Source organism: Echinops telfairi, unplaced genomic scaffold (genome assembly GCF_000313985.2).
Source record: "Echinops telfairi isolate 266 unplaced genomic scaffold, ASM31398v2 ScPeMD7_1;HRSCAF=3_0, whole genome shotgun sequence".
Classification (NCBI taxonomy): domain Eukaryota; kingdom Metazoa; phylum Chordata; class Mammalia; order Afrosoricida; family Tenrecidae; genus Echinops; species Echinops telfairi.
Window position 1 is genome coordinate 44,950,003 of NW_022103896.1, and position 22,425 is coordinate 44,972,427.

Genomic DNA, 22,425 nt, shown 5'->3' on the forward strand with positions numbered 1-22,425 from the left:
CAAACATAAAAACGATTGTGAGGAGGGCACAGGACGCAGCAGTGTTTTGTCCTGTGGTACACAGGGTCGCTAGGAGACAGAACAGACTTGACAGCACCTGACAACAACAGTAACATGCACGTGTTGCACCACCGTCATCACTCCTCATTTCCACAGGTTTTACATCACCCCACTCGGTACCCCTTCAACAAGAACTCCCACTGCTTCCTACCCCCAGTACCTGGTAAATACTAATAAACTTTGGCCTCTGCATGCACGTCTATTCTTAATATTTTATATACATGGGGTTATCTATTTATCCTTTTTGTCTGATTTTTTTCATTCAGCATAGCATTTTCAAGGTCTATCCATAATGTAACAGAATTCATTTCCATCGAGCATTTCAGGATTTCATTTCAGGATAATATTCCCATGTACGCAGAAACCACGTTTGTTTCCATTCTTCTGTTGTCTCCAACTTTTGGTTGTCTGGTTCTCTGCTCTCAGTCCCTTGGGACTACATGGATGAGTGGAATTGCTGGGTTATGTGGTAATACTATGTTTAACTCTTTGAGGAAATACAAAACCATTGTCCACAGTGGCTTCGCCATTTTACATCTCCAACGCTGCACCAGAGTTTCAATTTCTCCACATCTTGCTAAAATGGACGAGGTATTTTTCTGATGATAGTCAACCTAGAGGATAGGAGGCTGGTGACTCCAAATGGGCCTTTTGTGAGATATCTTTATCCCCACCTGCCACCAGACCACTGGCTCGTAGAGCCCAACATTCCCTCCAGTCACTTCAGAGCATGTGCTATAAAGTCTAGTACCACCAATGTGCTTTCCATTTCCCTCCAACATCAGGTTACATCCCTGGATGCCCATGGGAGGACAGTGGAAGGCCCTGTCCCAATCACCATAGAAGTGAAGGACATCAATGACAACCGACCCACATTTCTCCAGCAAAAGTATGAAGCCTCAGTGAGGCAGAATTCCCGACCAGGTAATATGAAGGATCCTCAAGAGAATTTGGAGAGGGAGAAGGGTATCAGACAAAGCAGAATTTTATGCATGATAGCAGCGCTGACCACTTACTCTCTTAGTTAGTGGTGCAAATGATTAATCCACTTGACCATTAATTTAAAGCTTGGAGGTTCAAGTTCACCCAGAGGCGTATTTTTAAAAAGGCATGGCGATCTTCTAAAGGAGTCAATAATTGAAAACTGTAGAGCATAGGTTGTCTCTGACACACATCGGTCCCCTTAAGTTGGAGTGGGCTCCAAGGCCCCTGGTTTTGCTTGTCTTTAGGATTCTTGTGGAGTTGTTCTACTATCCCTATTGCCGCAAAACATGGATTCCCAATCTTGGCACTACTGGACTCTTTGGTCCTGAGAATTAAATTGTATATATGTATATACAGCTATCCCATGTTTTGTTAGAATGCTTACAAATATCCCTGAGGTCTACCCACCAGACGCCAGTAGTTGCTCCTAACTCCCCAAATGATGACAACCAAAATTTCTCCAGACATTGCCAACAATTTCTTGGGTAGGAGCGGGTGAGCAAGAGACCAATGCTTTAGGGTAAGACTTGGACTAGGACTGTTGGGAAAAGGAAGTGCAAGCTCACTATCCCATATCCATTCAAGAATTTCTTCCTCATGATCACCGCCGGCTCCCAGTTCTTTCTCTCAACTCATGTCCAATCCCCAGCTACGTGTGGTTCTTTCTCTCTGTACGAGTATTGGCCTTCTTTCTTTATTTCCACAAGACCCTCTCACCAAGGCATACGTGCATGCACAGAATTGGGTAGATGAAGAAATATGACATCATAACAGGGTACAAAGCAAAAATGAGGATTGGTTCTCACAAGATTCTTGGCCATTTCCATAAACTCACTGATTTTTGCCTCTTTACTCAATACCAAACTCACCACCGTGGAGTCGATGCTGATTCATAACACACACCCCTCTCAACCCCCGTGGTTTTCTGAGACTGTCACTTTACAGGAGTAGACAGCCCTGTCTTTTCCCTGTGGAGCTGCTGGTGGTTTCTAACTGCCAACCCTGCAGATCACAGACCAACGCATAACCAATCACTATACCACCATGGCTCCTCCTCTTTACTATACAGGGCAATTTCCCCGTCCCTGTCTGTGAGGTTGCCTATCAAAGATTCACTGATTAAATCTGCTAAGTAAAAATCCTTCCCTAAATCTGACCCTTCATCTTTTCACCAATATAATCTTCTGGAATAGGGGTCAGCAAACTTTTGAGATGGAAGAGTCAATCCTGTCCCTCACAACAACTTAAAAATCACACGAGTCATAACTATATTTTTATAAACAAATAAAATCCCTATTATCTGAAAATGAAACCATGATAGTTTTATTTTCATTTTCAGAGCCACAGGCATGTACCAAAAGAGCCACACGTGGCTCTTGAGCCCCAGTTTGCTGACCACGGCTGTTAGGAGGCAATGCCCCTCCTTCTTTTGTTTCAGGATTCGTTTGTTCTATTCAAAATGATGTGGGCTCACAAAGGACGACATCCTTTGGATGTGTGTATTATAGCCAGTGGTGTGCTGACAAATACGGAGTGACTGCCTGTGAGGAGGGAAAGTCCTGATTTGTAGCAGTCGCTCATTTCATGGTGAAAATTCCCTCACCACAGCCTATATGCAGTTCCGGATGGTTAATGATGGACCCTATGGACTGGCTCCAGGACGTCAGTGGCTTTAATCCCTCAATGAATTCATTTCAACAATTACTTCTTAATGGAAAACCCTCTATTTTGCCAAACCACACAAAAAACTAGTGAGCAAAATAGAATTGTTTTAATTTTTTTAAGTATCTTTAATGGCTGAAAAACAACAGGGTTCTCATGTCTATTTATACATTCATCTTGTTGTGATGTTAGTCAAAGAACATTGTCACTCGTGGATATGTCAAAGAGCTTTATATAAAAGAGCAATTGTATATTGAGAAAGCATCCCAGCCTAGGCCAGATCAAGTCGATAAGTCCGATATTAGCCCATATGTCTGATACTAGTCCATAAACTCCTCTTCAGACTCATGCAGCACAGGCAATGATGCCGAATGCAGGAAGATCACGGGCCAGTGGGTAGAAGGTCTTGTGGATTCAGTGGCAGTGGAAGCATCTCAACGCTGGTGCGGGTTTCCACGTGTCTCCTCCAGCTCTCTGAGTGTCTCAACATCAGGAAAAGGAAAACAGAGAGAGGGTGTGTCCCACCTTCAGGGGAGGAAGAAGAAGTTCCCAGAGTCCTCAGGAGAAGGCATGCCCACACAGAGGCATGGTTGGCTATGACCTGATTGACAGGCTGGATTCCACCCCTTCCCTCAAGTTGACAGGAGATTATGTAACTGTCAGAAATATGAATAAATATTAGCCTTACATCGATAGAGTTGGAAAGGCAAAGATGTTTTCTTTTACAGTAAGATATAACTTCAGACATTCTTTGATACAATACCATAATTTGACAAGTAGTGATTTCTTAAAAATTAGTTGCAATGTGGATTCTGAAAGCCTATCAGCAACATGTTTTGTATTCTTTTCCAGCAAAACATATCATACCATCTTGTAGTATAAGAGGACCTTTTATGCATGCGTGCTTTTTCACTCCCTTGAAACAGTCTTAGGAAGTCTCAGAGGTCCCAGGATCGCATTTTGAGGACCATGTTATAAGAAAAGAAAGCAGAATAAAGATTTCCTTCCTTACTGATATGAATGATAACACCTTTCCTTATTCTATGCCTATCCCTGAGAAGGCAAGAATTGATTTCAGTTTTGGTTTTAATTATCTTTTCTTTCCTCCCCTGGGTACATTTTGTTAAACAGGGAAGCCCTTCGTATACGTCAATGCTACAGACTTGGATGATCCAGCCACTCCCAATGGCCAGCTTTTTTATCAAATTCTCATCCAACTTCCCCAGATTGACAACATTAAGTACTTTCAGATCAACAATAAAACAGGGGGAATCTCACTTACCCCAGAAGGTAAGTCTAACGGGCTGTCTTTATAGGACCCTCTGAGTCAGAGAGAGGGCCCTATGTCTATATCGCCTTTAGAGACAACTCCTTTTTCCTTCTCCCATATGTTTCATAGGAGCTTGGAAACTGGATCCTATGCAGAATTCTTTCTACAGTCTGGTGGTCTCAGTGAAGGATATGGAAGGCCAGAGTGAGAATTCTTTCAGTGACACCACATCTGTGGATATTGTAGTGAAGGAGAATATTTGGAAAGAACCAGAGCCTGTGAAAATTGAAGAAAACTCCACTGAACCTCACCCCATCAAAATCACTCAGGTAACGCACAAGAAACACCAAGGTCCCACTAGATTAATGCCCTCCTCAGTTGAGACCAAGGTTCATGGTCTTCTTTACACACTTGTTAGGTAGATTTTTGCATAACAAAATTCTAAAGCAAATTGAGACAATGTCTCTGGAGTTTACCACTGTGGTCAGAGCATTTGGATTCAGATAAACATTTGAACTTTAAAGGAGAACTTCTCTGATTTTCAAGGTCAAAGTCAATACCACTGCTGCCTATTGATCCCTGTTGGAAGTCTGGGACATGGCTGCCCTGGAGTGGGTTGCATATGTGCATCTATCAAGTTTGGATTTGGGGTTACAAATGTTTTTGAAAGGCTGAGGATTCTTGTGGGTAAGACCGTTGCTCTAATAGATTCACCCCATCAGAAACTGAAGGCAGAGATGGAACTCATCAAGGGGAATAGAGTCAAGTAAACAACTGTGTTAGAAAAGGTTCTCTAGAGAAACAAAACCAGAATGCTAATAATTTAATATATATATTTATACAGATAGATAGATATATAGCATAAGAAATAAATAGTTAATTAAATTATAAAGCAGTATAAATGGCTCAGTGCAACTCACTCCCGTGAGACATTTGCGAGGCACTGGCAGGCCTTCAAGTCTTGAGGGCCGCTGGGTAGTCCTCTGTAGAGCAATTCAGACTATCCAGGCACAGGCAGCAAACAGCAAGGCAGGTCCCCAACAGTCAGCCAGATGACAGGGTCCGACAGCCCCCAGCTCAAGAGATGTAAATTCCAATGGTATGATGAAACAGGTCTTGAAGGAACTTCAAATTACAGTGACATAGTCCATGGGTTAGGTTTCCCACAGGTAGTGTAGTTTGCAAATTGAGGCAAAGAACAAGCAAGGCAGCTGCACACTGGTCCGATGATCAAAGAGCAAGAAACAAAGAAAGGCAAGGCTCGCTGAGCCATTTATCTCTCCACCCTTCAATTAATCCCGCATGTGTTCATTGGCCAGGTTGGCACAATAAACTAACTACCTCAGCAACCTTTGCCTGAGGAGCTCCCCCTACTGATCTCCATCTGTGCTTTTCCTTTCCATTCTGAAAATACACTCTGGGCTCCATCAGGGCTGTTAGCTTCTGAATTTATATTAAAGTTACAGGTGATGGGCAGTCTTCATAGGACTGTTTGAAGATTAAATACCATACACAAGAGCATTAACAATTGTATTTGGCAAGGTGGAAACCCTTAACCACCATATTAGTAGTACTATTAATATATCAGACACGCAAAGCTCTGTCTATGGCAAGTAGACTAGTCTTACTATTGAGTTTATTTATTTCTACCAGATTGTTTGCAAAACAACTCCAAGAGTCAGCACTTATTCTTATCCCGCAAATCTTTAAGGCTAAACATTGAGGGGCCAAGTGTGCCTTACTTATGTATTTGTCTTACTTAAATAATATCATGGAAACTAGTCACAAGTGTCTCTTACTCCTCTGCATTAGTGGATCTGAGAAGCTTGTCGTCAATCATGGGTTAGTTTCTTCAGACTATGCCATCTATGAAGTACACTAGTTTCTTATTTTGATGGTTCATGAATACAAAGCCTTCACAATCATAATGAGAATTCAAAAAAAATTGCCCACAAACTATTTGGGGGACTGCCCATGGTCTTAGTGAAGAAAAATAGCCCAGGATTTAAAGCGAAGGAAAATACCTCCTTGCCTTACTGAAGAAAAACACCCCAATGAGCTTTTCAAAGCAATAGAGTTTGGGTAAAAAAAAATACATTATTTTGGTTGAAAATGGAAAATGCTATGCATTTGTGATTAGAACCTGCAGACATACAAACGTGGATTTTCCCACTGAGAACCACATCATAGTTATCTTCCTGTCCAGTCTCTTGGTACAGATGCACCTGCTCTTCCTCACAATTCACTTTGGGCCCTATAGGTGCGGTGGAATGAACCAGGTGCACACTACTCTTTAGTCGAATTGGAGAAGCTGCCAAGATTCCCATTTTCAATTGATCAGGAAGGGGATATTTATGTGACTGAGCCCTTGGACCGAGAAGAAAAGGAATCGGTAAGTAAAGTGGAAAAGCTTCATGAGTGGCAAGAAAAATTCTTGTGCTCATCTACAGAAAAGAAAAAAAATTGATTTTGCAAAAAAAAAAAAATATTCTGAGTCGCGGCGTGTACTGGCTTTTAAAAGATTCAATAACTTCCCAGTTCTAAGTAAATGTAATTATGGGAGCAAATGAAGCAGAAATGAAACAGCTATTTTCTCTGCCTTTTAAAGGGTACAGTGAGGAGTCATGTCTTAATTCTGACCTTCCTGTTGTAGTATGTGTTTATGGCGGTTGCAAAGGATGAGCATGGAAAGCCACTTGCAAGGGCAGTGAAGGTTTATGTCGAAGTTACAGACATTAATGACAACCCACCTACATGTCCTTCTACAAAGACTGTATTTGAGGTCCAAGAAAATGAAAGAATAGGTAAGAAATGATTGCTGCTAAAATGCTATGCTGACTATCTTCCTTATGTTAATTGTGTAACTCTGCTTTCCTCTCCCTTTTCTAAAAGTTGGGTAAGTAGACGCGATTAGGAACCCAGTTTCCTTATCTACAGGTTGAATGCATGTTGGGAGTTCCACAGTGTGTTTGGTTGGGTTCTCTAGAGAAGCACAACTAGTGGTGCTTGTATGTGTTCTACATAGAAAGAAATGTATATCAAGAAATGGCTTACACAGTTGTAGAAATAGGCACGTCAAGTTTAGTTCAAGTCAGGCTTCTCCTGATTCATGGATGCTGATGAATAGGAAGCAGGATGCAGAGACAGCAGAGGGCACAGGCTGGTGGATGCAGAGGTCCAACGTTGGCCAAATGAATCCACTGCCTGTAGTCTACTAATGGCTTCTAGGGCTTTCTGGGCAGCACTAATAAACTTTGTGGGTGTTCTTCATCGTTTTCACAAAGTCTTAGATGATGAACTTGATGGATCAAGAATTCTTACCAGCCATCTAAGTGAGACGTCAACTAAACCCACATGGAAGAAACATAGCAACATCCGTGATCCAAGGATTGTAGCTGCTATAGTCCAAATCTGAAGGAGGGAATAGTATTAGAGCTCAAATTGTGAGATTCTGGTGAGCAAAAGGCTATTGATGACAGTGGAAGCCCAAAATACATTTATAGGATCTACACAGGGAATAGACCTCTGGTGATTTCCCTCTAACCATAATTGAGGGATGAGAATGACCTGGTGATCAGAGAATATTCTAGAAATGACTGGAATACATTAAGATGATGAATATGACTTGAATAGTTAAAACCTTGTCACCTCATCTTCCTTTTGATACACTTTGTTTTTATGTGGTTTAAAAAATTTTTTTTTAATATATGTAGGGTTTTATGTCTGTTGTAGTTTGTCATTGTTGGTAACTTTCTTGACTCTGTTATGTATTTTTCTGTTTTTTTGGTATGTGAGACTCACAAGGGATGGATCTAGAGAGACAGTAACAAGAATAAGGGTGCCTGGGGGGTACAGCAAGGGAGTGGAAATCAAGGAGTACAAGAAGGAGGAAAATATTTTGAAACTGATAATAAATAATTAAAAAGTCAAAAAATGAGAAAAAAAACCCTTCTTACCAACTAATACCTTTTGAGTATAGTCTACATACTTAGCCCAAAAGAGGTACAAGATAAGGTCCCATCCACGGAGGACGTGTAGCTAAGTGGAGGAGACATGCATAGGTGGAAACATAAGCAAATAAAAACTCAAAACAATCTAAGTTATTCCTCAGTATATTTACAGTATATTTATATGGTGTCTATTTTCCCCCCAACAATTGTGAATTGAATGAATGTTTAGAGAGCAAATCAGTGTTCCATTCAACAGTTCATTCGCATTTTGTAAGACTCTTGTCCTGAAGGCTTAGGAAAACTAGTATTAATTCTTGAATTTCCCTTACCACGTCCTACAGCTTCAATGGGACATTAAGGATCTCGCCCTTTTTAAAAAAATCATTTTTGGGGGGGCTCTTACAACTCTTATCACAATCCATCCATCCATTGTGTCAAGCATATTTGTGCATTTGTTGCCATCATCATTATCAAAACATTTTCTTTCTACTTGAGCCCTTGACATCAGCTCCTCATTTTCCCCTCTCTCCTTCACCTTCCATCCCACACGATCCATTGAACATTTACAAATTATTATTATTTTTTTTTCATGTCTTACACTGACCGAGGTCTCCCTTCACCCACTTTTCTGTTGTCTGCTGACTTCCTTCAGGAATCGGGCAGTCTAAGCAGGGCTGCACAGACACCAAAGGATCACAGAACTCAGCAAATCGTTCTTTCGTCCTCCCGTGCAGATGTTTTTCTCACGAGGCCACAGGCATAGCGCAAAGGTAACCTGGTCCCGGTGGAATCCGAAACAGCAGCTGCCATCGCACTCCTCCTTATGCTGCTGCTCATGGTCCTCCAGGCCATGGCACACTTCCACTGTGGACAGCACCCTGCCCCCCAAACGCTTCATTTTTATATAAATTGATGGATGCCAAATGATATAGGATGGGGGTGAGGGATAAAGGAGCCCCACAGATAAGATGTCTTCATTTTAGCTCTAAGGCCGGACCCTTGCTATATGGAAAGAGACCCACAATTCCTATCTCACAGAGCAGCAGGACCCGGAACCGACTGAAGCTCACTGCAAGCACAGTAGGGCCCTGAGTCATGGCCACTGACTTCCTTGAGATCCTCCTGGACTGAGACACTGACAGGAACCGTAAACTGTAGGCTGGCGTAGAGAAAGCACATCTGGCCTTTGGCCTGGGTTAGCTTTTGGGTGGAGTCACTCTGCGATTGCCCCTTCAAGGTGCATAGATGCAACCTTAGGAGACTGGTTTCTCCTTATTTAGCCCCCTGATGTGCTTGGAAAGGATTAGAAGAACCAAAATAAATCCAAGGAACTTGGTAGGCTACCCAAAGTTACTTACAATATTTTCTAGGAAACCACTTATTCAATGAGACCATTCCAACAGCTTAAATAACCCCTGTAATGAATGGATTTTCTTCTTTTTTTTCTCTCTACAGGTAACCCTATTGGGACTTTTACTGCTCATGACATCGATAAAGAAAACACCGTCAATAGTATTTTACGGTACGCAATTGTGGAGCAAAGCCCCAAGGTTCCCAACGAGGGACTCTTCCTGATTCAATCCTATGGGGGGATGCTCCAGCTGGCTCGGCAATCCTTGAAGAAGCAAGATGCTCCTCTATACAACCTAACGATAGAGGTGTCTGACCACGGTTAGTATCACCCGCACTGGGTGAATAAGAAGAATTGTTCTCCTTCAAGTTATCACTTGTTAAATCAAAAAGCCAAATTTAGTGACATTGAGTTGATTCTGACTCACAGCAACCTTATAAGGACAGGATAGACCTGCCCCTGTGGTTTTCCAACACAGTAACTTTTTATGAGGCTTTTAAAACTTCTAAAGCATCAACTTTCTCCCATAGAGCAGCTGCTAGTTTCAAACTGTTGACCTTGTGAGTAGCAGTCCAATGCATAACCACAATTAATTTCTGGAATATCACAGGATGATGTGATTTGAGAATTTTTTGGTTCCTGTGCCAACCTCCCATGCAAGGTAGAAGCAGTGCTGATTATTATACAGCCAGGCTTACAGCTCAGGCAACATTGTTGTGTTGGCCCCAGACTTTCAAGATGAATGTGCCATGACTTAAACAAAAACCATTAAGGAAACTAGAGTGGGGGACAAGGAGAGCTTTGAGAGCCATCAGACCCCAATACAAGACTGGCCCTGAGTTAGGACAGGACGACAGAGAAGGAAGGAATATTGGGTGGAAATCATCTACACCGCCGAGCATTGTAAGGAAAGTTCGTCAAGCCTTTATGCCATCATCAGTTATAGTCCTGTGTCTTCAGAAGTGCATCTACCTTAGTTTTCTGCCATACTCGGTTTCTGGCTGGAAAAAGCCATAGGAAGGGGAGCCTGGAGGCAAATGCGGAGATACATTTCAGGCACAGCAGCGGGACCATCTATGAAGTAAGGTCCCTCTTGTTGGAGGTCTGCCAGGCATCTACCACGGCCACCACAATCATGACTAAGAAAATTCCGAGTCTAAAGTCCACCACTGTAGTTAAGTGAGGAGAAACGAACCTTGGGGGAAGTTCTCCCTTCTCCCCTGAGCGTCTATCGAATCAGTGGACCATGTCAGGAGACACCCTGCCCTCCTCACACGCTCTCAGAGCCTGTGGTTATTCATCTTCGTGGGCCCAAACATTCCTTGAGAAATTGATTTACGAAAACCCCAAACTATGTATTTTCAAGCAAATGCACACATGCACAGCCATACACACATGCCCTTGCTCATTGACCCACAAGAAGACGAAGACGCTGTCCTTGGGTTACCTACCACCGAATCTTAGGTTACCAAATCTGTTGGTGTCGAGTTGATTCTGACTCTTTGAGACACCATAGGGCTGAGTATCAATTCTCCGCATGCTCTCCAAGCTGTAACGCTTTCTAGGCGGCCTTATCTTTCTATCTCATGGGTTCAGACTGCTAACCTTTGGGCCAGCATCCAAGTGTTTAGTCACTAGGCTTCTTGAGCTCCTTTGAGTTACCAAACAATTCAATCATTGTCATGGTGGGAGGCTCAGATGACCTAGATGGGTAGGAGAAAAGAACATGCTTTCACTCTGTGCTTAAGATTTCTCACCATCACACAAACATTATACTGGGGAGAACTAGAGTTTTCAGGCCCCCCAATACAGAAAGTTTGGAACCAAGTAGTTAGGCAGGTTATGAGGACTTAATATTGTCTAATATTATGTGAAGAGGTACATCAGAGTGAGTATGATGGATCATCTATATTCACTATGAACTAAAAATTTCGTACCATCAGTCATCCATTCTGTCAACAAGCACCTAGTGAACATTTATCTTGTTGAAGGCAACATGCAAGGTATTAGAGATGTTGAAATGAGTAAGACTTAGCGTCTGACCTCAAGGGACACTCGTTCTGGTAGAGGAGATGGACATGAGACTAAAGGAATTTGCAAAAAACGTATACAGTGATTCTGTAGCCAGAGAGAGCCAGTAAGGCTTTTTGTTATTTCAGCACCACTGAGATAGATTTTGAAGGAGGACTATGACGGGTTACAGAGTAACATAGGGTCCATGGAAAAGTAGGCACTCCATGGGCAAACTCATGGGGGAAATGAAGCAGTTTGAAGCTATTAGAGCAAAGAGTGAAAATCAAAAGCATAAACTATGCATGTGAATGAATACATCTGTCAAAAATATGGACCAGATTATAAAATATATTTGTATACGAATAACCTATGTGTGTGGATGGAATTCAGTCCAGTTATGCACACAGAAATTTAGCGGCGAGGCTGTAATTCACTTTGTGTCACATAAACTCAGAGGCCACTGAGGAGGCCACCTGCTGGCCCAAATAAGAGCAGTGAGCCTGTGTGTTCAGATCCTAGAGCAGTGGTTCTCAGCCTTCCTAACGCCTTGACCCTTTCATACAGTTCCTCATGTTGTGGTGACCCCCAACTATCAAATTATTTTTGTTACTACTTCATAACTGTCATTTTGCTACTGTTATGAATCATAATGTAAATATCTGATATGCAGGATGTATTTTCATTGTTACAAAGTGAACATAATTAAAGCATAGTGATTAATCACAAAGACAATATGTAATTATATATTGTGAAATATTTATTTCTAATGACAAATAAATGAAATTTTGTCTTGAAGCATGGTGTAGCATGGGTGGGTGGACCTGCATGTGTGTGGACCCACCTGGAGACAGATGAGGAGCAGCGTCTCAGTTCCTAAGACCATCGGAAATAATGTGTTTTCCGATGGCCTTAGGTGACCCCTGTGAAAGGGTCATTCGACCCCCAAAGGGGTTGCGACCCACAGGTTGAGAACCACTGCCCTAGACCCTCCGTCATAATCATCAGACACTTGTGCTGCCCATGGTGTTCTAGGGACTAAACCCAGACTTAGTCAACACGACTTTACTTATAATTAGATTATAATTACAGTATGTGGTGAAATGGAACTGCCTGGGTATATTCAGCAGGATCCCAGAGGGAAAACTGGCCAACTCTTTCTAAGGGGGACCTGAAAAGAGAAGGGAATCATTTGTGAAGGTAGTAGGGCGTTAAGGGAAACCAATAAAAAGTGTGAAGCGCACGGAGGCTGGTGGCTTTTACGCTTCCATGGTCTGAAGAGGCAGGAGAAGGGAGCGTTCCCTGAAGGAGCAAGGCCTGCTGTAGCAGAGCGAGAAGAGAAGGGTGCTCTCTTGCTGCGGCTCCCGTAACCTCTGCGTGTCACCCAGTAGCAGAACCGAGCTTTTTCCAGAGGCGAGGGCATCCTTGGGCGCCCTTGCGAAGGTCAGCCTCTCTGGGGCAGGGCAGGGTGGAGAGCAGACTGAAGGGCGAAGGGAGAATAGCCAGTGCATGGAGTTGAACCCTGCCTCAAGCCCTGCCTAGTCGGTGACCATGTTCAAGTTGTTTAACTTTTCTGTGTCTTGCTCTCCGCATCTGTAAACTGGGAAACAGTAGTATCTCCATCATGAAGTCACGGTGATGCTTTGTGGGAGCCGAGCACTCAATACAGCTATTCGTGCTTAAAACACTAACGGTTTGTATAATGTCAGGAACCTAGGTTCCGTTGCTCTCCACATTTTATAGATAAGATGGCGGAGGCACAGAAGCACAAGCTCTGATAAGGGGCAGGGGTGGGGATTTCAGAAATGGGAGGCCAGAACTCAGACTGGTGAAACTTACATTGCCTCCCAAGCCCAGGTCAAGGAAGTCCGTCCAGAGGCTTTCCCTGCTCTCTCAGTCCATTGCCTTTTCTTCTCTGAACACTTCTAGCACGTGCTTTTCTGCAGGTCCTCCGCCCCGAATTGGAGGACACAGAATATTGTGGTTGAGACAACGACCGCCCCAAGAAAAGCCTGGCGTTTGTGTTTCTTCTCTCCCTCTGCGTCTTCTTCTGCCCATCTGTCCTGGTGCCCTTACCCGATCTCCCAGCACTCATGTCTCCATCCCACAGCAGGCTTAACTTGGACTTAGATCGACCCTGCTGTTTTTGACTTGATCTTTCAATGGCCAGGGCCAGTCCTTGAAATTCTTCAGTCTGTGGTGCCCCCTCCCACCCCCAATGTCTTGGAACTAGGTGCTGGCAAAGAATATGAGAAGTACCGAACCAACTGCATGGAAGACACGCAGCTAGAATGCTCCTGAGAAGCGAGGACGACGTGACTTCTCACATACTTTGACCATGTCACCAGGAGAGACCAGTCCCTAGAAAAGGACATTATGCTTGGTCAAGTAGAAGGGCAGAGAAAAAGGACAACTTTTGAGGAGCTACCCCAACCCAGTGGCTGCAACCTGACAATTGGGAGGATGGCACCTGTACATGGGGCCACAGTGAGTCGCAACCCATTCGATGGCCCCTTACAACAGAACAATGATGACCAGGGTGGTCAGCCCGATCCTTTGGCAGATGCTGAGCGGAAGACCTGGAGGGCAGTCTGTGCTCGGCCATATTCAAAGAAGAGGAGGAGGTCAGCGAAGGCTTTCTGGAAGCATGGATTTGCACTGGGCTTGGAAGGCTATGTAAGTTTCACCAGTCAGTGAAGGAGAGACTGCTTCCCAAAGAAGGAATCACCCTGCTTCGGCACAACACGCACCTAGGTTGGGAGCAGACAAAGGGCGATGACGGCGTCCAGAGAGGGCCCCCTGTCGGAGGCCTGCCTCTACTTGTGTGTGCAGGTGGTGGTGACCAGGGCAGCGGGGAATGGCTGTGACGGTTCTCTGACTTAACAGTGGTGTTCTTACAGGCTTCTAGTTTTGGTGCATGATTTTCAGCGAAAGTTTCTGTGACTTTGATTTTCAGATTTCAAGACCCTCTGTCCTCTGCAAATCAACGTTATTGATATCAATGATCAGATCCCCATCTTTGAAAAATCGAATGTAAGTAGTTGCCGCCTTTTTATCCTTACTTTAAAAAAAAAAAAATCTTACCAGATGGCTACTTACTGCTTGAGAAAGACACAGGCCATGATTAGGAAAAATGCCAAACTTCACAGCTAGCGCACACACCAGCAGGAAACCAGGCAACATCTCCAGTGGAAATCTTCAGGGAGCCACAGCCCTTGTTGTTATCTGAGACTGTCCGGTTATAAACGCCAGCCCACAGCTCCTGGATACAGAGAACAGCTTAAAAATAAAAGCCACACTCTGCCCCATTGAAAAATACTTGTGTGGTTACTTAGGGTTTGTTGGTATAAATTCTGTGTGTATTAGGACAATAAACAGACTACGGATGGATCTCAAATATTCATATTTACTAAAAAAGAATTTTCACATTTGGAATGTTATAGTTTTTCTTTTGGCTTTACATTTAAAAAAAATCATTTTATTGAGAGCTCATAAAACTCTTATCACAATCCATCCATCCATTGTATGTCAAGCACATGTGTACATTCGTTGCCCTCATCATTCTCAAAATATTTGCTTTTTACTTGAGCCCTTGGTATCCGCTCCTCATTTTTCCCTTCCCTCCCCATCCACCCTGCCCTCCGTGAACCCTCGATAATTTATAAACTATTATTTTGTCATATCTTACACTGTCTGATGTCTCCCTTCACCCACTTTTTTGTTGTTAGGGAGGAGGTTACATGTAACCTAATCGGCTTCCCCTTTCTACCCCACCTTCCCTACACCCTCCTGGTATCACCACTTTCAGCACTGGTCCTGAAAGGATCATTTGTCCTGGATTCCCTGTGTTTCTGGTTCCTATCTGTACCAGTGTACATCCTCTGGTCTAGCCATATTTGTAAGGTAGAATTGGGATCATGATGGAATGTCAAAATTTTAACTCATTTTCAAATAATTGGATAAGAGAAAAAGCAAACCAATCTCTAGCTTAAACAAAACTGTGCTCAAGACTTTTTCAAGAAATAGGAGAAATTGGTCAGAATGAGGCTGAGAAAAAGATCAGTGTAAGACATCCGAAAAATGCAAGTGACTACTTATTATTGTTGTGCACTCTAGACATGACGATAGTTTTATCACTGCTTCTGTTAAAAGAGATGTCTCCATTTGTTTCTTTTGAAACAGAGAGGAGCTCATTTAGCTCAATTGGTAGGTCATGCTTGAAATCGGTTGTGAAGCACTCTAGAGCCATGAGATACCATTCATAAATCAAAATAGAGACGAGGTTGTGAGAAAGAAAGGGAATTGATTTATGAGGGGGCTTGGGGCAGTAAGAGGCATGGATAGTTGTAACTTGTGTAATAGGCACTGAGGTTAAGCAAGCATGAAATAGAGTACATGTCTTCTCAGCCTCCACTCTCTTGGGGCTTTCAGTCCCTCTCCGAATCAGGGTTTTCTGTGTTACATCTAGATGGCATTTCTTAGATTGAGAGTTAAGAATTTCCTGGCATTGTGAAGGCAGGGGAAGTTTGATCTCAGAGTGCAGAGATCAGCTCTGGGTTATAGGGACAAAAAGAACCTGCTTCTTTCATTGCTATGATCCTCTCCTGGACCACACTTACTACCACCTTTAAGATGCTGATGCCAAGAGAAATGACCTGGAGGCTATTCAGTGAGAACTAGGAGATGGCCCAGATCACTGCTAAAGGTCAACAAACAGACCTTGAACTATTTACAGGCTTTTCTTTTTTATTGTAATTGGTTTTTTGGTGGTTGTTGTTGTTTTCTTTTCTTTTGTTGATTTGTTTTGCTCTGTCTTGTTTTTTGTGTGCATATTATTATCTCTGCAGGTCTATCTAGATAAGATAGGCTGGATAAACAATTTGAAGGAGAAAACAAGGATGGTTGGTGGGGGGGACATAGGAGAGGGGCAGGTGGGCGAAAGGAAGTCGTGTTAACTAACTCAGGGACAAGGGAACAACAAGTGATCAAAAACCAGTGGCAAGGCGGGTGTAAGAGGCCTGGTAGGGATTGATCAAAAGCAATGTAACCAAGAGGAATTATTGAAACCCAAATGAAGATTGAGCATGATAGTGGGACAAGCGGAAAGTCAAAGGAAATAGAGGAAAGAACTAGGAGGCAAAGGGTATTTATAGAGGTCTAAATACAGGCATGTACATATATAAGTATATTTGTATATGATGATGGGGAAATGGATCTATGTGCATATATTTATAGGTTTAGTGTTAAGGTAGCAGATGGACATTTGGCCTCCACTCAAGTACTCCCTCAATGCAAGAACACTTTGTTCTATTAACCTGGCAGTCCATGATGCTCACCTTTCCAACACAATTGCTGAAGAAAAAGTGGGTGCATAAGCAAATGTGGTGAAGAAAGCTGATGGTGCCCGGCTATCAAAAGATATAGCATCTGGGGTCTTAAAGGCTTGAAGGTAAATAAGCCGCCATCTAGCTCAGAAGCAACAAAGCTTACATGGAATAACCAATCAGCCTGTGTGATCATGAGGTGTCAAAGAGATCATATATCAGGCATCAAAGAACAAAAAATCAAATATTGTGAATGAGGGGGCATGCAGATTGGGGACCCAACCCCATCTATAGGCAACTGGATATCCCTTTACAGAAGAGTCATGGAGAGGAGACAAGCCAGTCAGGGTGCAGTGTAGCAATGATGAAATACACAACCTTCTTCTAGTTCCTAAATGCTCACCACCCCCTCCATCATGATCCCAATTCTACCTTGCAAATCCAACTAGACCAGAGCATGTACACTGGTACAGATAGGAACTGGAATCACAGGGAATCCAGGACAGATAAACCATTCAGGACAAGTGCTGAGAGTGATGATACCTGGAAGGTGGAGGGAAGGTGGGGTAGAAAGGGGAACCAATTACAAGGATATATATATCCTTATAATTATATATACACACACACATCCTTAGGGAATGGACAACAGAAAAGTGGGTGAAGGGAGACATCAGACAGTGTAAGATATGACAAAATAATAATAATTTATAAATTATCAAGGGTTCCTGATGGAGGGGGGTGGGGGAAGGGAAGGAAAGAAATGAGGAGCTCTAGTAGAAGGCAAATGCTTTGAGAATGATGAGGGCAACAAATGTACAAGTGTGCTTGACACATGGATGGATGGATGGATTGTGATGAGTTGTATGAGCCCCCAATAAAATGATTAAAAAAGTAAAAAATAATAATTAAAAATGTTTTAAAATAACAACACAGGTTTGGAATGTGAACAAATGTGTGTTTGCATACTAACTCTGTGCCGCATGTGCTATGTGAACCTGGTTATGTTTAAACTCTCTGCTTTTGGTGAACGAACATGGCAATATAGCTACTTCATAGGGAGTACAATTTTATCTGTCTTGAGCATTTACTATGTTCCAGGCATTTAGGGAATTTGCATTATGTCTCTTCCTAGCAAATGTAAATTAGATTCTCTTGACATTATTCTCTCTACTGGACAGCTGAGAAAACTGAGACTTAAAGAAGTAACTTGGTACAAGTCCCCTGTGTTAGGCTGGATTGCTCAGAGAAAGAAATTCAGTGATACTATGTATAAGAAAGATCTTTATATCAAGAAGTAATTATAGATGAAGAAGGCATCCTAGCCTAATCTATTAAGTCCTTAAGTCCAATACTAGAACACAAGTCCCTCTTTAGACTCAAGTAGCCCCATGCAATAATGCAAAATGCAGGAGATCACAGGTTGGTGGATGCAGAGCCTTATGGATCTGGTCAGTGGAAATATGGCCGGGCATCTGCAGCTGTAAGAGTTGGCAGCAGAGGCCCAGCAAGCAGGCAGGTGAAGGAACAGAGAGGGAGATTCCCAGTTTCCTCCACTTAAAAGAATGCCACACCCCTAAGGAGGCATCATCAAACTGTGACCTTATTGACAGGCTGGATTCTACCCCTATACTTTCATCCTTCTTCAAGTTGACATAATACCATCTAACTACTACATCCCCCAACTCGTAAATGGGTCATCTAAGTGGCATCCCCAAGGTGTTTGACTACAAAGTGTGCTCATGACTATGTTTTGGCTGATTTAAGAATTAATTAAAATAATGTATGTAAAAAAGTACCAGTTACGTTTTTAAATATTCCAAATATAAGAAAATGAAAATCCAAGCCCACTGCCATCATGTGCACTCTGACTCGTAGGGACCCTGTATAGAGAGTGTCCAAGACGGTTCATCTTTATCAGAACAGGTAGTCTAATCTTTCTCCTAAGTTGCAGCTGGTAGATTCCAAACATCCACCGTTTGGGTAACAGCCTAGTGCTTTAAGGCCCGTGCCACCAATGATCTTATGTATGCCATTACTGTAAGCATATTAATTACAGGTACAAAGCAATTGGACTGAGGGAAATTGCTCAGAGTAGCTCTCTGAGATGTGTTCCTTTATAAACACCCATGAGGCTAACTGATGTCAAGATCAAGCACAACCTATTCATCAGGAAGGAAAACAAACTGGATAAATATTGATGCAAACCATGAGTTATCTCTTTTGGAGCCCAAAAGATAAGTGTGACCTTTGACGATCTTGCTTGAGGACAACAGACAGCCTCACTGTTTTCTTCCCCGCTTCCTCCTTAGTATGGAAACCTGACTCTGGCTGAAGACACAGCTATTGGGTCCACCATCTTAACCATCCAGGCCACCGATGACGACGAGCCATTTACTGGGAGTTCTAAAATCCTGTATCGTATTATAGAGGGTGACAGTGAGGGGCGATTGGAGATTGACACAGACTTCCACACCAATGCTGGATATGTCAAGATTAAAAAGGTAAATAGCCTGCTTAATGGAATTTGTCTCTTCGCGTCTTCATTTACTTGTGGTCACATGAGGATCTGTAAGCAGAGGTGATGCATTAGCAGTGATGGCTCAGGTATGGTCATGATTGTTGGAACATGCTCAGAAGTGCTTGTCCTCTTGAAAGACTGAAGCCATGTAGCCTTTGCAGAGGGAAGTAGGATTGCCACATCATATACCAGACATTCAGTTAAATCAGGATTTCAACTACGTAAATAACAAAGGGTGTTTTAGTGTACACCTGTCCCATATGTTGTCCAGGACATCAATGTACTCAATTGTTCACTGTCCATCTGACATTCAGATGGAACGGGCACTGTAGCTTGACTTACTGCCTGGTAACCCTCAAGGAGGGGTCAGCAGAGCTTTCAGAGTTCCACTTCTCCTTTTGCAAATGTCTGCAGTCCCTTTAGGCCTCCCCTGAGATTGTCCATAGGGTCCCGTAGGTTGTCTTCGCGTAAGAGAAAAGCAACAAGTTTATTCTAATGGTTCTACAAGATCACCTTCTGGAAACTGTTTTTGAATATTGACTGGAAAACTTGTGCATCTCCTTCCAAGGTGTATAGGTGATTTTACCATTTTATTTCAGCTGTTTTTTTGCAAATTTTCACTTTTGATGATATCCCCAAACTATCTGGCTCCCCACCTCCCCCACCCCTTTTCTTTTCTCTCTCTTGCACTGTAAGGACTGGGTAGTCCTTGCGTCTTTAGACACTCACCACCATTGAGTCCACCCATACGTAGAACTGCCCATGGGGGTTTCTGGGACTATGAATCTTTACCAGAGTGGAAAGCCTCTTCTTTCTCCCACAGAGCACCTCGTGGTACTGAACTGATGGCCTTGTGGTTGGCAGCTAAAGGACCCATAACACCACAAGAACTCCCTCCCCCTGTGCTGTTGTTGCCTTTGAGTTGGTTCTGACACAGAGCAATCCTGTAGACGGCAGAATGGCCCTTCACAGCCCAGCGCTGCGCTATGCTCACAATGGCTACATTTGAGCCCATTGTTGAAGCCACTCGTCAGCCCATCTCCTTCACAGTCGTCCTCTTTCCCACTGCCCTTCCTCCCCACCCCACGCAGCATATGCACACCTGAATTCTGAGCCCTGTCCGCCACGGCAGCCTCATCTGAGTTTTAGGGATAGAGAGGATTTACCAGATGGCTCAGTGGAAAGCAGCATTCATTCCCATCCTATATACTTAGAATTAAAATAATTTCCTTGGAGACAGAGGAAATTCTCCCCGCCCCCCAGCCCACCCCTCCAAAACCAGGTGAAAGTGACTGCGATAGAGGTCTGTGAGTGTGGTTGGTGCTGCAGCGTGTGGACAGCTATGAGAGAAAGCTCCAGAGGAAAGTTTTGACCGGGATGAAGGGAAACTGAAAGTCGTGGTTACAGTGAACCCAGCATAGGATGATTCCAGAGAACAGGGATAAAGGGCCTGGGAAAAAGTGCTGGTGTTAAAACCAGCCCTGAGGCAGAGCCTCAGAATTCTGATCTCATTATTACACAACTGTATTACTCCTGACAGAGAACCCTGTTAAATTTTAGCAGCAAGAAACTTTAGCCTGTTCCCACTGGGGGCTAGTGGTGGGCCAGCTGAAGCTATTCGCATTGTGTGTGAGGCGGGCATTTGGGAAGGCTGCCGTACAACTTTGCCCTCAGCTCATGACTGTCTTTATGGAGGGAATGGAGCCCAGGAGGAAAGGTTAAAGGATTCTGTTGTAGCAGAGGGGCACGGTGGAGAGGGGAGGCAGTTTGTCTCCTATCTTCCCCTAAGAACAGAGCTCTCCGAAGATAAAATAGTGTGAACAACATCTCACTTGTCAATATTTGGTGGCTGACTGTGAACGCATAGCAGGTGATGTGGCTATCCGTGGCTAATGAGCACTTTGGGGGAGATGTTGGCGGCCTAATGATTAGCACTGAGGGCTACTGGTATCCACCCCCTGCCCCCCACCCCCCTGCACATAACTTTGACACTGGGAGGTGATTACAACAGAGTAAGCCTCTAACCAACCCTGCAAGACCCTCATTTTGTGCATGCATTCCAAGTCTCTAGAATATTGCCCAACACATAGAGAGGGCCAAGGAATATTGGTTGAATAATTGAATTCTGTTCCCCACACAGTTATTTATTTATTTATTTAAAATCTATTTTGATTTTTTTTCAAGCATGGAAAGTCTTGGCTATCTTGGGTTAAGTGATATCTCCCTCTCCCCCACCCCCTCCCAGCCCCATCCAACACACACAATTATTAACAAACAGGCGCACACACACAAAAAAAGATCATTCCACTTATTCTTTTCAGTGTTTCCCAAAGTGCCTCTGGGGGTTGGGGTGGGGCCCTGGGGTGATCCAAGGGGGTTGCAAAAGCAGATACCTACACTTTATCCTGGATTATTGCCTATAATACAATGGCTTTAAATTGCCAGGGGGTCACTGGGGAAAAAACTTTTTTTTCTGAAAAAGGTATAGTCGATCAAATATATTTGGTCGATCAAATATATATAGTCGATCAAATATATACATTAGACCTACAGAGTTCCGGCTCTCTGTGTCTCAGGTTCTGTGATAACAATATCTTAGACAGAGTCTGAGGAGCCCCGGCAGCGTGCGTAGTGGTTCTATGTTGGGCTGCAACCCACCAGGTCAGCAGTTCAAAACCACCAGCCACTCTGCTGGAGAAAGAAGAGACTTTCTACTCCTATAAAGAGTTACAGCCTCAGACACCCACCAGGGTATTCTACCCTGTCTTATAGCTTCACGGTGAGTCAGAGTCGATCGACGGCAGTGAGCAGGGACACAGATTTTGGAGGCTTTGAACTTTGAATGACAGAGGCTGCTGGGCTAGCCAGATGCTTCTACTCACGTATTCCACCCAGAAAAAATGGTTTCCAAGGTCAGTTTTCTAGTTACCAACCCTCGGACTGAGGCCGCACTAGCTAAGGACCCGTGGGTCCTTATTTCCAAGGGGGAGGGGGAATCAAATCCCTGCCGTCAAGTTGATTCTGAGTCCTCGCAGCTCTCTAGAATAGAGAGGAACCGCCCCAGAGGGTTTCCCAGACTGACTCTTACAGAAGGGCAAGGCGGTGGCCTCTTCGTGCTGAAGGGCTGGCGAGCTTGAAAGGCTGACTTCGGATTCGCAGCCAAGTGTTTTAACCACTGCACTGCCAGGGCTCCTTGAACCCCAAACACTAAGTAGCCATCACCCCAAAGTGTGGATTCTGGATTCTTGTTGTTGTTGTGTGCCATTGCTTTCAGTCCAACTCGTATTAACCCCACA

The 22,425-nt window shown here is 43.5% G+C and overlaps 1 protein-coding gene across 1 annotated transcript in view; it reads left to right on the top strand.

Moving 5' to 3' along the window:
* Positions 1 to 22,425, top strand: part of CDH17 (cadherin 17) — a 56,886-nt gene that overhangs the window by 14,708 nt on the left and 19,753 nt on the right. The window contains exons 4-11 of the mRNA XM_004697715.2: positions 846 to 984; positions 3,838 to 3,996; positions 4,106 to 4,305; positions 6,237 to 6,368; positions 6,630 to 6,780; positions 9,382 to 9,597; positions 14,244 to 14,320; positions 18,921 to 19,112. Coding sequence (XP_004697772.1) covers positions 846 to 984; positions 3,838 to 3,996; positions 4,106 to 4,305; positions 6,237 to 6,368; positions 6,630 to 6,780; positions 9,382 to 9,597; positions 14,244 to 14,320; positions 18,921 to 19,112 — 1,266 coding nt within the window. The remainder of the gene's footprint in view (positions 1 to 845; positions 985 to 3,837; positions 3,997 to 4,105; positions 4,306 to 6,236; positions 6,369 to 6,629; positions 6,781 to 9,381; positions 9,598 to 14,243; positions 14,321 to 18,920; positions 19,113 to 22,425) is intronic.